General features: G+C 52.2%; 1 protein-coding gene across 1 annotated transcript; it reads right to left on the bottom strand.

Moving 5' to 3' along the window:
- Positions 1-229: 229 nt before the first annotated feature.
- Positions 230-13,858, bottom strand: FAM78A (family with sequence similarity 78 member A). Its single transcript, XM_014873300.2, has 2 exons — positions 11,947-13,858; positions 230-4,638 (listed from the first exon to the last, which is right to left on the bottom strand). Exons 1-2 carry the CDS (start codon positions 12,207-12,209, stop codon positions 4,110-4,112), a joined length of 792 nt encoding a protein of 263 aa, XP_014728786.1. The 5' UTR covers positions 12,210-13,858; the 3' UTR covers positions 230-4,109.
- Positions 13,859-16,068: the final 2,210 nt, after the last annotated feature.

Raw genomic sequence — 16,068 nt, 5'->3', positions numbered from 1 at the left:
GCCCAGCCCGGCTCTGGCCGCCCCGAAATGCGCAGCAGCCTGGTGATGAAAAATGCAGGATGTTGGCTTGTGTTTTTAACCAGAAACCTCCTGACTCTGTCTGCTGCAGCCCAAGAGCTGACACGGAGAAAGAACTGGTGGTAAATTGGCTGCTTATCGCTGCCTCGAAACGTGAGCGCAGAGCCACTTGTTTAAAAACAGCCACCGCCCAAACGACTCCAGGCAGACGCGTTTGAAAATTTCACTTTATTTCTCTGTCTGTTATAAAAGCAGGGTTTTGTTTTTTTACATCTCTTTAAGTGTCCAGACTCGGTACATCTTGGTTTTGTTTTCACAGTATCTCTGCAAGACCAAGGACGATTCTTATTGCTGCGCCGGGAGCCAAGGCAGGAGGGACGGCGGTGCCTCGCCTTCCCCCCGGCTGGACCCAGCCTGGCGCCGGCTCCACAGGTCTCTACCCCTCCCCAAGGCTGCTGAGGGTCTGTTCTGGCTCCCCGAGGTGCTGCCCCTCTCTTCCCACACTCATCTGGGTGTCAAGGGTAGGGAAGGAGAACCACGAGGTCCGCGACCCACTCGGTGCCTTGGCCGTGCCCGGCAGCCCCTGCCTGGCCCTGGGTGCAGGTGAGGGTCTGGGCCAGGGCTGCTCCCCACCCTGGACCGGGACAGGGATGGGACAGGGGTGGCCAGGCTGCACTCTGAGCCCCGGTGGGGATTTGGGTCTATAAAGAGCTGAGAGCATCACTGATGGGAAGGGTGAGGCAGAGACACGCTCGTGTTCACCCGTGTATCCCGTGTCAGTGCCCCAACACCTTCCCAGTGTATCCTTTGTGTATTCCTGGTTCTGCAAAAAGCTGCCAGAGAAGGAGCTTGATTCACCTCTGCTCATTTACCACTCTGCCCTGGGTCCCCAGACATTTAAGTCCCCACTGGAACCCTGACAATCAATCCCTGTTCTAACCACGTGGCCATTAACCAGCCATGGCAACAGTGGTGTCTTAGAGCCCCTGCTACCTCCAGCCATCCTTCCTGTTATAGACAATCTGTCCCCATCAGTTTGGTAATGAAGCAGCATTGGAAAAACATCACTTTTAATCACAATGCATGAAATCTCAGAAGAGGCAGCATCACTCTCTGTGCCATGTCTGGTGATGCAGATGGAGGTGAAGGGGCACGTTTTGACCCAGGCACGGGATAAAGGCATTCTTTGGGAAGGGAGAAGTCCATGCAAAGCCGACCCCAACGTGAAATTTGAATTTTGTATTTACTGCTTAGCTGGGTCCGTTCAGTGCAACGGGACAAATTAGCCAGGAGGTTACTGTCAAATTGCATGGATGTATCCAGTCCACCAGGTAGAGGGAATAGGAGGAACCAGATTTACTTGGGAGACTAAGTCCAAGACAAAGCTAAGTGGAAAAGGACGTAGGTGTTCCCTGAATGTGTTTTTTGGTGACTGAGAAGAAATCTTTCCTTGGAATTCCTTCGTGCAGCTAATTAAGACAACTGGGTCCAATTCCTTCGACCCAGGCTGACATCAGTGAGAACTGTAAGTACTCAGCACCCGGAGACAAAGTGAATACCAGACACAAATCCCCCTTCTGCTCCCACCCGTGGGACTCAGCAGCAGCCAGGATGCGTGAGAGCACGATCAGCTATTCACCCACAGCCCACAGTTTGTCCTCTTCTGCATGTATTGCCTCAGAGAAAATACAGACAAGTCCCAAAGGGCTGTGCCAGTGGAGCTATAGTTGGATCTGAATCCAGGTAAGAAAACGGAGTTTAATACAGAGAGTGACTGTGCAAGTCCAAGTCTCCCTAGCTTCATCCTTTATAGTCCCAAAGCCGAGATTTAGGCACCCTTTGGCTTGTGGATTTGGGTTTGATCCAGTCCAGTCGTTTGCAAGCCGGACTTCCCACCTTGGAGCTCTGCCCATGGAAAGGAGCAGCTCCGTGGCTGAGCATCTCTGAAAGCCAGTGGATGGAGGAGGGTGGGCTCCCCTGAGGCAGGGGAATGGCTGCAGGGCCCCAGGATCCTTGTTTGCTGGTTTGAGGCTGTCTTGGTGGGGGACACAACTTCTGGGCGTGCGTTCCCCAGGCAGGGGGTGATGTTGAACCTGTTGCTGAAGGAGGTGGTGTGGCTGTGCAGAAGTGAGGAAGGAGAATTTCTTGCTGGTAACATCCCTTGTGGAAGATGAGGATAGGAATAGCAGCTAATTGGTGCCTCTCCAAGGGGAGAGCCTTTTGAGCAGCGTGTGTGGGGTTGTGAGACCTGTTCAGACCAGCTCAGCAGGGCCAGGCTTGTAGCTGGCATGCAGAACTCTCTAGTCCCAGCTCTTGAGGCAAGTTGTTAATAGGAGGAAGAAATATTTTCTGGGGGAAGGAGCTGCAGAGGGAAGTGATCTGCCTCGGGCCATGTGCTGGAGCAGGGCAGATCCTCCACTCCCCAGCCTGTGCCCTGGCCTTCAGATACCACCTCTACCAAAGAGCTTCCTCTGCCTTCAAACCCATCCCTCCCATTCAAAAGGCTCTTCTGCCTCATCCTCCTCTGCAGAAGAGCATCTGGTTATCTCAGCAGCCATCTGGTCCTTGTTAAAACCTACAGGTTTCACCTCCTTCCTCCAAATGCTCCTTCCTCACTGAGGATCCACACCCAAGGCTCAGGTGTTGCCCTGCCTGCACCTTCTCGTGTGTTACCCGGTGCTACAGAGGATGTTTGTGCCATGACAGACAGGGACGGTGTCGTGGTCCTGTCTGCACCTCATTGCTGACAGTCAGGTAGATCATGAGGTCATTGGGAAGAAAATGATCTGTTAATCCCAATGTGATTTGTTACCACAGAAAGAAGAGTTTTCCTCAGCTGTTGCTGCTGTGTGTGCCAGGAGTGGGTCCCTGTTATTTTCAGACGTGGCTGTTCCTGAACTACAGATCTTGCTGGGTAAACTGAGTGGGGAAGATCTGCCCTTGCTGACACGTGTGGGGCTCCAGTGATTGCAGAAGGATCCTTTTGATATCCCACTCTTTGTACAGCACCGTCATTGGGATTTCAGGGGCAAACAGAGCTTCACCAACAACAGCAGGTGCACGAGCCCTTGGCTCTTATCCACGGGAAGGTGAGGCTGTGGGCTAGCTGGGAAAACATCTGTGTGTCCTAAAGACAAACCCAGTGGGACATTCCCCCCCCAGGATTGGTGTTGACTCCCAGGGCCGCAATTCCAGCTGTGAGGTTATTCCATATTAAACTGCTAACAGGAGGCTGAGATCACCACGGGTGAGCAGCACGAGGAGCTTCCAACCCCTCCTGCAAAGCAGGGAGGTGGCCTGGGAGCTCCCCCTCGAGAGCCATCCAACAGCAGGTTTGTTATTTGCATTGCTTTGAAACTGAGATGATTTCCGTGCTTCCTTGTTCCAGGTTTTAAAAAGAGGAAGATTTTCTTTCTTCTTCCAATTTCATGCCCTTTTCATCCATCAGCCCGTGCCACACTGACAATCTATTCCTTGTTCCAAAATTTTTTCTCCAGAAATCTGTAGAAAGGACATTCTGCCTGGTGGTGTTTTTGTTGTTGTTTTTTTTTTTTTTTCAAACATAGCTTTAAGGCAAAAGTTTGGCAATGCAAAGCAAAGTCTACATAAGGCCGCATGACTTGGATTTGCAACTCAGAACCTTACAGCTTAAAAAAAAATACCTTATCTTAAATAGTCAACTTTTTGCTCCAGGAACTTGTTTCATTCTCAACCAAAAAGAAAAAAATAATTATTAAAATCCCAAATAAAATGTTCTTATTGTTCTGGGCATTTCTGGACAAGCTAATGAGGCTGAAGTTCAAACAGGAACTAAAGTAGGGAAGAGAAAAAAAGTTATAGGGTAGACATCAGTGTTAGTTTCTTCCCTTAGGAATCCAGTGACGAGACAGACCCAGTCCAAGGTCTCCTCTTTAGCTTTAGCACAGTGAAATCCGTCCCAATGGGAGAAGGTAGAATGGTTGCATTTGTTGAATGAATAAAAAGTGCATTTTGATTTTGCTCAGATTATACGTGTGTATCCTAATACCTAAGTGATTGTTTTGCTTCGGGTTCAGTTTTCTCCCTTTCGGTGCCGGGACGCCAGGCGTGTATTATCGATGTTTGGGGGGTATCACCACGAGTGGTGGTCCATCCTTTGGCCTCCACATGAGTACCTGAGCATCATTGGCATTGGGTTTGACAAGGGCACTGGGTGGTATTGGCTCATTCTTGCTGAGGACCTGGGGCTGCTCTTGAGCAGAGGGCTCCTGCAGCTTGGCACGCTGCCCCAGGGGCCTGCTGGGGTTCACCTCGATGCCCAGCCTCATGCGCCATTTGATAGTCTGCAGGGTCACCATCTCGTTGGTGGCCGTGTTGGTGGCCACCAGCCAGGTGGTGAAGCTCTGATCCCTGTGGATGCTGGTGAGCTTGGCCACGTTGCTGTCGCTGACGGGCACCGCCCACGTCACGCTCGGGTAGAAGTTGTCGTTCATGCTGATGTTGAACTTGGACTCCTTCTTGGTGGGACCCACGATGGTGCAGGTTTCTGTGGTGTTCCCATACCAGGGATAGTTCACTCCATCTGAGTCACTGATGGCCTGGATTTTACCGTCCAGTAGATCTGGAAGCTCCCAGCTTGACCTGCCGTAATCAATAGCAAATTATGGATAATGCATTAATTAATTAGTTTAGAAACATGCCAGATTTTAGAAAGGAGAGGGAACAGCTGTGGATGCATTTCCTCTCTAGCTTTTACTGGAATTTGTACCTTTCATGCCATCCTGCTCAAAGAGCTCATCCCTGCCATTAAAAGCATCTTCCTCATCAGGCCTGCTCTCAATCCCTTCATCCCCTAAATTTCTCTCTGGATGAGCCACTGTCCCTCCCCGCTGTCTGCCTGGTGCTGGAAGTGTAACCCATCCTCCTCCAGCCCTTGGAAGGACTCAGCTCGAGGGCTGCACACCAGGCTCTGGGCTGGGGATGGTGTTACAGTAATCAGAGAGCCCGAGGTCGAGCTGCTTGTAAAACTGCCCACACTGCTCACCTGCGAGAGGGACAGAGAGGTCAGTGTTTCTAGCAGGAGTGTAAGTGAAAACAGTCCCCTGTCACCTTGTACTGCTGATGCACAACTTGGAGTGGGTTTTTTTTTTCATTAACTTGCAATTTAATTTTTAAGATTAGATTTGCCAATAGAAGCAAACTGCTGTAAATGTCTCAGAAGGAGGGTTGGATGTTTGCTCTGAGATGGCACAACCACAGATCACTTGCTCAGTGCACACCAGATGTTTTAAGGACAGTCTTTTAAAAACCAGGCTGGCAGAGGTTGCTCTCTCTCTTGCTCATGAATCAGCACTCTCCACCACGCAGGGATGATGTCCCAGCCATCGAGGAGGCAGAAGGGACTGGGTGGCAGCAGCAGTGGTGTTTGTACCTGACCCTGCCACAGGACTGGCTGTGCTCCAGACCCCCAAGCCTTGTGGCTCCCTGCTGCAGGCTGGGCCATAGGAAATGATTTATCTTGGAGAGACACAGAAAGGATGCCCTGGGGCTCCTCAGGGTCAGGGTGACTGTCCAAGCCTTTCATAAGTCTGGTGCTGCAGCTTAAAATAGCCCCTTGATTGCAGAGGAGGCTGTGGCTGGGGGTACTCGTGGGCCTGGCTGGCTCTTTCACAGCTTTGGGATGAGCTGCTCTGGCCAGGCCTGATGTGACCGTCTCATAAGGCTGTTTTGACTGTTAATTAGTTAATGACCGTGAAGTGCCTCCGTGTTTGTACTCGCTGGATCGTTCGGCACTTAGCTGTGTCTGGCTCTGGCTAGAGGATACCACGGGCGATTTAAAGGCCTCATTTATCTTTTTTTTCATGCGAGCAGGGGGTCCTAGAAAACACCTCCCCAGCAGGAGATGAAGTGCAAGACAGGACGTGGGATTGCAGGGATGCTGGGAGCAGCAGGGCCGGGGGATGCTCTGAGCATCAGGACCAGGGGATGCAGGGATGCTCTGAGCCGCAGGACCAGGGGTTATGCAAGCACAACATCTCCCTGCACAGATTTACTGGCTGCTGTCAGCCACGGCACCGCAGCTGCAGCAATCCCTTCCTCCCGCGCTCGTCGCCAGCAGGCAGAGGGAGTCCTTTCCCTGGAAGAAAATTTTTAGTGAAGGCAGCCAAAAGGAGATCCCTGAGCAGCCCTGCCAGGACCCTTGTGCACTGCAGAGATGTTTATACGCTCTGCCCTGCAAACCAGAGTCATCCTGGCTCATCACCTCTCACGCCCTTCAGCAGAACTGAGCAGGGGAAGGCTCTGGGAGGGCTCCGGGAAGGCTCCAGGGATGCTGGGTGACCCAGCCCTCACAGATGGATGAGTGGAGGTCGTGCTCTGCAGCCCCCACCCCTCCCTGCTGCACAGCCCAGCTCCGAAACCCCATCTGGGGGCTCTTCTCTCCCTTTCAGCTGCTGGTTTAGGATTACTTTCCATTCAGACAGTGGCTGGTACTCAGCTTGGCTGTCACCCAGGGATGAGATGTGACAGAGGCCGACTCTGAGGTGACAGGCGTGGTGCAGCCACAGCATCTCTGCAGGAACAGAGGTGACAAAGCAGGAGCTGAGATGCCACAGAGGGTGCTGACCCTCCTGGGCTGCTCCAGCCTGCTCAGACCAGAGCTGGCAGGAGAACCTGGCAGATTACGCTCAGGTCCTCCAAGATCTGCTTGTCCCCATCTTCATTCCCAGTGCCCCAGGTCAGTATGGAATTGCAGGAGCTTCTCAGGATGTGCCCAGGATTTAAATAAGAGTGCAGAGGTGGAGTTGTGTCAGGGCCTGAGCAGGATGGTGCCTGCAGAGCCTGCAGCACCCCAGGACAAAGCTGAGCTCAGGGTGGCCCAGGAGGGCACCCAGCTTGAAGAAAGGCGTGGGCAGGAATGGGGAAGGAGAAACCAGCCTGTGTTTCTTCACAGAGCATGCTGTGCCTAATTCTAGCCAGTGTGGTTAACCCCAGGGTTTCAAAACCATCATGCTTCATCTGCACAGCTTGGAGTGAGCAGGAAAACGAGGCCTCATGATGATCCCATGACTGGAGCAGAGCAGAGGCTGCACGGTGGCTGCTGCTGGCAGTTGCCCCTTGTCTGATGCTACAGCAAAGCCTCTGTGCCAGCCAGGCTGGCAGCCCCTGCTTGCAGAGCGTGTCCATGTCAAATAATATGCCAGCAACTGGATGATTTTGGAAAGAATGCTGTGGAATGATCTTTGGCTGCATCAGCATCTTTCTCTGGTAGTGTCGAGCCAAGGAGAGACCAGAAAGTGCCCAGTAAACACTTTGCTGACAATAGCAGGAAGGAGGCATGAAAAGAAATGAAGCTATCTGGTTTCGTGGGCTCACTGATCAGCTCTAAGATCAGTAGGTTCTGCCTTGTAACACTGACAAGCCTGTTTCTGCCTTTCTGAAACCTTCAGAGTCAGTGTGGGCATCGCCAGAAACTGGAGCTGCCAAGAAACCTCTCCTAACAAATGTCTTCTTGCTACCAGAAGGAACTTTGAGCTATTTCTTGTGGTACAACCAGAGCCCTGCTGCTGACAGCCAAGCAGCTTTATGTAGGTTTTATCTTCCCAGGTCTCATTCAGACACTTTTTCCTATTCTGTCACATGGAACGAATCCCCCAGCTCATCCTGAGCTCCCAGCTGTCTGTCCCACAGCACCCACCAGGGCAGTGACAGCAAACCCAGCACAGCAGCCTCCAGCCCTGGGCATCCAGCAGTGTGGATACATCCAGGTAACTTTTGCAGACAGGCAGCAGGCACTATTGCATCCTCTGCTCTAATTGCTTAAAGCCAGCTCCTAATTAGTCACAGGCCAGATGGACTTGCACAACCTTGTGCTTTCCAACACCTTCCTCTCCAAGCTCCCTAAATAAGAGCAGCCCCTCTGGGACACAGCCCCAGCTTAGTGCATGGACCAGAGCCATGTGTGGGTGTAGTGAAACTCTGTCTCAGGCATTTCACATCCCTGCTCCTGCCTCCCTCCACCACTGGCCTGCACTGGGGACTCTCTGAGAGAAAGAAAACCTGATAGCCAGAGCTGCTTAATTTTAAATTCTCCTTTACAGTGCCTCTCTCACCTACTCCAGCAACTCTCCTACATCAGGCAAGTCAAGGCAGGGTTAGAGTGAAGAACAGGAAGGAAATTTAAGATGTTGTTCCCTGGCTGACAGAGCTGTGCTGCTGTGGTCCCTCTTCCTCCCACCCTCCAGCTGTGTGCTCCTGCCTCCAGCAGCAGTGTTTGATGGCTGGCTCAGGGAGTGAAACCGGCACAAAACTGGCATCAGGAAAAAGGGAACAATTTCTGCTGGTTTAGGGGAGCTCAAGTCCAACCCATGTAACTGGGCTAAGGTGGGTACCCACAGCACAAGTGAGATCCAGGGGCCATTGCAGGGCAGCAAAGCCTTTTCCTCTAAATCCCTGGAGGGCTAAATTCCCACAGTGAACTGACCTCCCTTCACTTTATTTGGAAAAGATACCCTTGTGGTTTTTTTTGATTGTATCCTCCCACCTGGAGATTGGGGGTTTATTCTCTTGACAAGTTGAGTTCATTATGTCCCTGCTGCAGGGCATGGAAGATTTAATCTCACCAGGGAGAGATGCCTGGGAAGATGAAGTGATGATGTAAGGATGCAAGTGCCCCATCGGGTCTTCCAGGGGGAGAAACATCCCCATGAAACTTCTCCAGATTCTTGGCTGATCATATCCCAACTCCAATTTATTTATCTCTCTCTTTTGCATATCTCCATCTGCACGGCTTCTTGCACATCTCCATGGAGATGGAGGAGGCTGGATCGTGCCATTCCAGCATGGCCCAGCCACTGACACAGGTTCCACCAGGTGCAGAAACCAGCACCTACCCCAGGGGATGCCAGCAGGGACCTGGTCCAGCTGCTCCTGCACAGGTCACAGCTCTGGCCTGATGCTGATGCCTCCTCTGCACAGCAGCATCCTTCCCTAAGGACAAGGGTAAAATCCTGCATGGGAGGAACAGCAATACCAGCCATGGGGTGAGCAAGGAGTTTGTCCCAGTCCTGCACAGAGAGAGGTCAGAGAGCACATCCACATCCTCATGCTGGGGCTTTTCATGCTCCCTGCAGCATCTACTGACTCACATGTAAAGTAATACCAGCACTTATGTGTTAGCTGAGCTTTAATTCTCTTCCTTTAAATTTAAAAATGCTGCATTTAGCCCCTAAATTGTCAGTGCCACTTTAAACGTGCGTGTCTAAATTATCCCCTCTGTAGCTCCCATCCCTATAGCAGCATTATGCACAGCTCCATCTGCTCCAGTATTTCTCAGCTGTTTCCATCCTCAATGTAATGGCCAGCTTATGCACAGCTAACAACTTCCCAGCAGAGAAGTGAAAAATTAATCCAAAGCCTGCTGTAAGTATTGGTGCTTCGGTTGGATGACTGATTTTTGACTATTTGGGGTTTTTTGTTTGCCACAAGGATCACCACAGGGGTTAAAAACATGGATGTGGCATCAGCCTCTCCCTACCATGGAAAGTTGGGACTCTGTTGGCATCAATCGAGGCAGCTCTGTGGAGGTCACTGGGATTACATCCACTTACACAAGATAAAGCCTTGGCCCATCCTTTCTCTTAGGTTTGTGTCCTGTGTCTCTCTCTGTAAAGGTCTTCCAAGCCCACATTTCAATGGCATTGAAGAGGCCTTTCCTCCTAAATGCCTTTATTTATAGCCTTCAGATGGCACCGAGTCTATAGAAAGAGAGTGCAGGAACAGAGCAATTCCTGCTTGTGTTCGGGTAACTTTTTTTTTTTGGTATCAGTTAAATGTCAATGAACCTCCTAGGGAAAAATTTTTGTTTTCATGATTTTCTAGCTAAAAGTTCTCATGCATAGCTGCAGTGTTTAATTCTACCTGTTTATAGCAGCAGCTACTACTCTCTTCTTTTCTTTTTTTTTTTGGTCCCAAAACTTTCCAGCAAGGGCAGGCTGTACCAAATCCTCATTTTAAACACAGGATAACTCAGGTGCAGGGAGATAAAAGGCCACGCTGAGGTTTGCAGCCCAGAGCAGAGCAGCACTGGCAGCATCACTCTGTGCCCAGTCCTCTCTATTTCAGTGCATCTGAGCTGTATTTATATAAAGTGGACTTCTCTATTTTCCTTTGCAGCTGGTCGCTAAAGACAGGATTCCTAAATGAGCCTGAGAATTACACATGCAAATCCCAAAGGCCTGGAATTGGGAACATCTGAGCAACAAATTGTCCTTGCTAAAGATGCTGTTGGAGCCAAAAAGCCTACAGATTTCAGGCCTGCTGTAAATACTTTTAAAATCAAGACCAGCCTGCCTGCGCTGCTGGTGTTTGCCAGGTGCCAGTTCTCTGCTCAAGAAACTTTCTGCTGGAGCAGAGAGGGGACGTGGGGACAGAAGGGGGACAGCCTGTCCTGTCGCTCCGGGCTGCTCCTGCCCTGCTCTGCCCTTCCCTGGCTCCGCATCCCGCAGCCGCTCCGGGTGATGCCGGGATGCTGATCCGGGTGATGCCGGGATGCTGATCCCGCGTCCTCGGCGGGGCTTAGAGGCAGCGGGGAGGGAAGGAGGGCCGGGCTGTGCGTGCAGATGTTCAGGAAGGCGCTGCATTAAGTCAGCCTTGCTCTCCAGCCGTGTCCCCCCCCCCTCTTCCCTCCTCACTCCTCATTCAGGGTTTTTTTAAGCTGCACAGACTGACCCTCAAGGGCTGAGCCAGCATCTCCCTGACTCGGAGCACTGGGGATGAGAAGGGACAGGATTGCTCGGACCTGACCTTGCCGTCCTTCCTCCCTCACCCCCAGGGACTGGGCAGCATCAGTTCCTCCAGGCACTGACCCATCTGCCAGCACTGCTCTGCGGCCAGGCTCTGTCCCCACGGCTGGACAGACACATTTCTGCTGCACCAGGAGGCTGCACCTGGTGCTGCCCAGCACTGTGAGTTGCAGAATTGCTGCTCTGTGCAGGCATTTGGGGATCAGGTGCTGGGGCTGATTTAGCTGTGGGCCAGAGCCTGCAACATTTGGAGAACAAGCTGGTGGGGGACTGGGGAGAGATGACTTTTCTCAGCAGGGAAGTGACATTCTTATTTGACTCATTCCTGTCTCACTATGACTGACTGACCAGTAACACAGGGATTCTTGGTGTGCAAACAGCCCCTGGATTCCTCCCACCTCCCATATATACCTATATATTCCCTTTCACATTACCCAAAAAGGAGAGTAACATGAAATTTGCACCCTGTTCCAAGGTGATGCAGATGGTTTAACTACCAACGGGTTAAATCCAGCTTGTGCTTTCCCGTGGGCTGCCTGCTACTGTGGGCAAAGCAAGCAGGATTCCTCCTGTGACGTTAAATGTGCTCCCAAAGCTGGTGGGCTACCGAGCTCTCAGCCACGGCTCACTGCAGCAGCAGCAGCAGCAGCAGCACAGCACACCAGGGACGGCTCCGTGCCACAAGTGTCAGCCCTCAGCTCTCCCTGGGGCTCCTCACTGCGCAGTTTTGGGATGGGGAGGGATGCAGGCAAGAGGAGCTGGAGGTCAGGAGATCCATTTGTGTCAAACGTGTATCAAAGCTGTCGTGCCAGGGCTGCTCCCGGGGTTTCAGGATCTCCTGTGCAGCCCAAAAGCTGTTGTGAAATAGGGTTGCTTTTGGGCTCCTACCAGAACAAGTGGGGTTTGGTTGGGGCTGGGGCAAATTCCCATTCGAAAAGAAGAATACTCACTGCTTTAAAAGGGCAGGGACAAGCTTTCCTTATTTTAAACACATGGGAAAGTCCTGTTAAGTTCCAGAGTAGCTGGGTTTTTAAATATGTATTATAATTTTTGGTTTAATTCACTATTTCCCAACCAGGCCATGGTCCTCCCGCTCCCTTTTCCCCCCTAGGCAAACGCACCCGCACGCGCTCTGGGAGATACTTACATTCCCTGTTCCCCGTAGTGATTGTAAAATTCCATGTGGCTGCAAGCCTGGATCCAGCCCACGATCCAGGTCTCCTTCTTGGGCAGAGGGGGCACCAACACCTGCGCAGAAGCTCGGAAGTGAGGGGTCCTGTAGCGCAGCACCACGCTGGAGGACTCGTCAATGCTGGTGGGAATGGGATCGATGGAGGCTTTGACTTCAATCACTGAAATACTTTCCCGGAAAACTTTGGATTTGCAGCTAATGCTCTGAATACAGCCCATGGCATACCCCGAGTACAGTCCGACGCAGCTCCTAGGGTACTCCAGCAATCCTGGGGAATATTAGGCATTGAAATTATCTGGTGCTAGATCAATTACAGATCTTCTTGGTTTGTAATTTCAAAACTGATATCCATAGGATAGAAAATTCATCATGTAAAGCCTTAATTCGAATATCTGTCTTACAAGTACTGCTTCTATTTTTGAGGTTAGCTGCGCTTCAGAAGCAAAAGGGCCTTTAAAATTTTTTCCCCCTTTTAATGACCCTTTTAATGTTGCTCAAACAGTCTTTGGGTTTAAAAAAAAGTCTCTTGAGTTCAATAAATAAAGATGGTGTTCTTAGCTGATATATTTAGTCCTTCCTTTGCTCAGATGCGGTCTGTCATTCACCATCAAACATAGGACTAGCCGGTATTTCCCTTTATTCTTTGGATGAAAAGCAGAATGTTGATAGACAGATCTATATAAATAATGAAATAGTTTTTAGCCCCAGCTTGTCACAACCGGTGTGGATTTCCACTTCCTGACTTGCAGTTGTTCATAACTTCCTTTCGCACAAAATTACAATAATAACAGAAAGAAGCGACGCCTGGAAAACGCAAAAAGTCGCCAAATCTCCGATTCTGGAGGCTCCTCCGCCAGCGATGTCTGAGCTTTGGGGATTAATTTCTTTTTCTTTTTTTTTTTTCCTTCTCCTTAGAAATAGCCGGACTCAGAGGGAAGCGACCGCGGTGCCGGTGGGGCCGGCGGCTCCGGGAGCGCAGCGGGGCAGGCGGCGATGGAGCCTCCCCCGCGCCCGCCGGGGCCGCGCCGCTCCGCGCCCGCTCAGCGCCGCGGAACCGCCGCCCGTGACATCCCCAGCCACGCACCGGCCCGGGGGGCGCCGGCCCCGCCGCTCCCCTTCCTCCTCCTCCTCCTCCTCCTGCTTCTCCTCGGCGAGCGGCTCTCCGCAGGGGTGTCCGACCTTCCTCCTCCTCCTCCTCCTGCTGCCGCCGCCGCTGCTGCCGGCGCTCCCGGGCGAGCCGGCTGCGGCTCAGCCTGCGGGGCTCATGGGCGGGCTCGGCGGGGCTGCCCCGCACACGCGTGGGCCCCGCAGGGCGTCACAGCATCCCGGGGAGCCGCGGCGAGCCCCGGCCGCGCCGCCGAGCCCCGGCTCCTGCGCTGCGGGGGCGAGCAGCGGCGCGGGGCGGGGGGGGGAGGCTCCTTCTCTCGTTTTTTTTTTTTTTTTTTTGTTGTTAGGTTTTTTTTTCCCTTCGCCTCTTTGCTGGCTGCCCGGGGAGGTGAGCGGAGCAGGATCGGTGCCTCCGCCTCCCGGCTGCCGCAGGCTTCCTCTCCCGCAATACATTCACGCACCCGGGGCCGGGTCTGAGCCTGGCCGGGGGATTTTGGGGGCGCGGGGGGGCTCGGGCTCCGCTCGCCGCCGCGCCATCAGAAAGGCAACGGGGTCAAACTTTGCCCAAACTCGCTCGCAGCCCCTCGGTGCCCCCGGGCGTGCCCGCTCGCTGCCGCCGGCTGCCCGGGCAGGGATCGCTGCATGCCCGAGGATCCCGCGGCTCCAGCGGCACCGGCTGCGGGGCCGAGCTCCCCCTCCGCAGCCCTGTCCTCCCTCCTTCGCCCAGTCCCATCCCTCCCCCTGTATTTCGCTTTTAAACTGCAGCTGTTGAGGCTAAACCTCCTTTGCAAAAAAACCCAGCATTTCCTCCCACATATCCGTGAATTGTGGGTAATGTAGTTTTTTTTTTATTTTAGAAACGCCTTCCCCCCCCCCCCCTTTATTATTATTATCTTTTAATTTCACTTGCAATGTGCTTTTTCTTGGGTTTTTGGATGAAGATTTTCCCCTCCCGGCTGGAGCCTGCTGGGTAGATTTGGTGCCAACCAAAGAGCACCAGAGGGGATTGTCTACTTATTTACAGAACCCATAGGCTGGATGGGCTGTGATTCCAGCAATGAATAATGTAAAGCTCTCCATAGCAGCAGTGGGACTCGGGAGCAGCTGGAACAGGGAGTGAGAAGTGTCTGAGGCAGCAGTGGCCTGTGGGAAAGTTGTAAACTTCTGTCACGGGCAGTTTTGGGAGTAATGCTGCCCGCTGCTCCTGCTGCCCATCACTGGCTGAGGGTCAGCGCCAGGGGAGGTGAAATTATCTGGCTTTTCAGCAATAGCTGATGGACATCAGGCATTGCGTGAGTGTGTCCTCTGTCACTTGTTTCTAAGTAGGAAACCTGGGGAAATGAGAGGTAAAAATCTCTTTGCCAGTGCTGTTTGTGGTGTGGCACAGGAGCACAGAGCTGCTGTAAATGTCTTTTAGTCCTTCCCACCCTGCGCTCTCAGCAGGCTGGATTAGCCCCTAGCAGGTAGGAGAGACCAGAGCTACCAGGTGATCCTAACAAGTGAATGTCATAGGATGAGGGGAGACAGATTTGCTCCTTTCCACCCACAGCAAGTGGAAAAAAACACAATTTATTGTCATGTTTTTCCTCCTCACGTGTTTCTTGAAGCATTGAGAAGTATTTATTTTAAACTTTCCAGTTGCTTTGAAAGGCACAATTTAGTCACTAGTCCTATGACAGAAACACTAAGAACTCGCTCAAGTTACAAGCCACTTACTATCATGTAGTACAAGGAAGAATGAAATTAGCATCTTCCGAATGAAATATCCAGCAGCCTCCAGAAGGTGCTGAAATCCTTTGACATTTCCAAGACTCTTTCACACTTTTCAAACAAGCTTGTCACAGTTTCCCAGAGCATCATGAGTCTGGTGAAACTGCATATTCTGCGACTCTAGTTTCACTGAAGCTTCAGCCAGGTCTTGCTTCAACTTGGCTGTCTCTGGTGCTCTGGTCAACTAGGAAATTGCATTATCTCATTCTAATGAAATCAGCTTTTCATCTTCAGCTGGAGTTTTCCTTGGGTTTTGGTCGTGCCTGTCTCCATCACACTGCTGTGAGTGATTAAGGCATTAGCACATCCCACCCAGCTTTCTTGTTTGTCCCTAGAAGAATCCCATGCAGGGTTTGCTGGATGCCCTTTGGTCACAAGTGCTGCTTCTTTGGCCAGCTGCTGACAGAGGTTGGGATGCACCAAAGCTGCAGAGAATTGCAGAGAAAAGGGATGGGGCTCTCACTCCTGTCCCACCCACATTCCAGCTCGGTTTGCCTGGCCATGCCGGCCACTGACACCACGGCTGTGCAGGGAATTGTGGCCACAGCCCCGGGACCAGCAGCCCTGCAGGGGGGTGGTCAGGACAGCGGGGAGCACAGCCAGGGCTGAGCAGACTGGGCACAGGGAGCACGCTGGATTTGTCTGCCTGGGCGTTCTCCCAGGTGCTGGATGACCCCTGTGGATCATGTGTCAGGACTGGAATAGCCCCTAGAGCAGGGAGCCTGTCTGCAGGGATATTTATAAACCCCTGGGTTAGTGGCTGTTTTGCAGGATGGGGCTTGTCATGGCCTCAGTGGGATCAGGGATTTTTCCCTCTCGAGCTCAGTTTCTGCAGCTGGGACTGTCAGTGACAGCCCACCTGGCTGCAGGACAGATCAGACAGTTTTCCTTTCCCACTCCATCACTGACAGGGGTTTTGTTGGCACTGCATCCATCCCGTGCTGCCCTTCCTCCTTCAGCCCCTTCCTGCTCAGGACTGGTGCTGGAGTGCAACGCTGGAGTCTCACAGGGAGGCTGGAGCAGAGAAATTCCCTCGTATCAGTGTCAGCAGAAGAGACAGGCACCAGATTAAATTCACTCCCAGGGCTTTCAAGGTATTTTTTAACCCGTGACAGATCCCAAGGAACATGTTAAGCTGTAGTTCAGCATCCCCAGCACCAGACTTGGCAGGAGTCTCCCTGTTTCTCCAGGGTCCTGGCC

Source organism: Sturnus vulgaris, chromosome 22, assembly GCF_052056855.1.
Source record: "Sturnus vulgaris isolate bStuVul1 chromosome 22, bStuVul1.hap1, whole genome shotgun sequence".
NCBI classification, from domain to species: domain Eukaryota; kingdom Metazoa; phylum Chordata; class Aves; order Passeriformes; family Sturnidae; genus Sturnus; species Sturnus vulgaris.
Note: the sequence above shows the minus strand (reverse complement) of the source record. Positions and strands in the feature narration are given on the sequence as shown.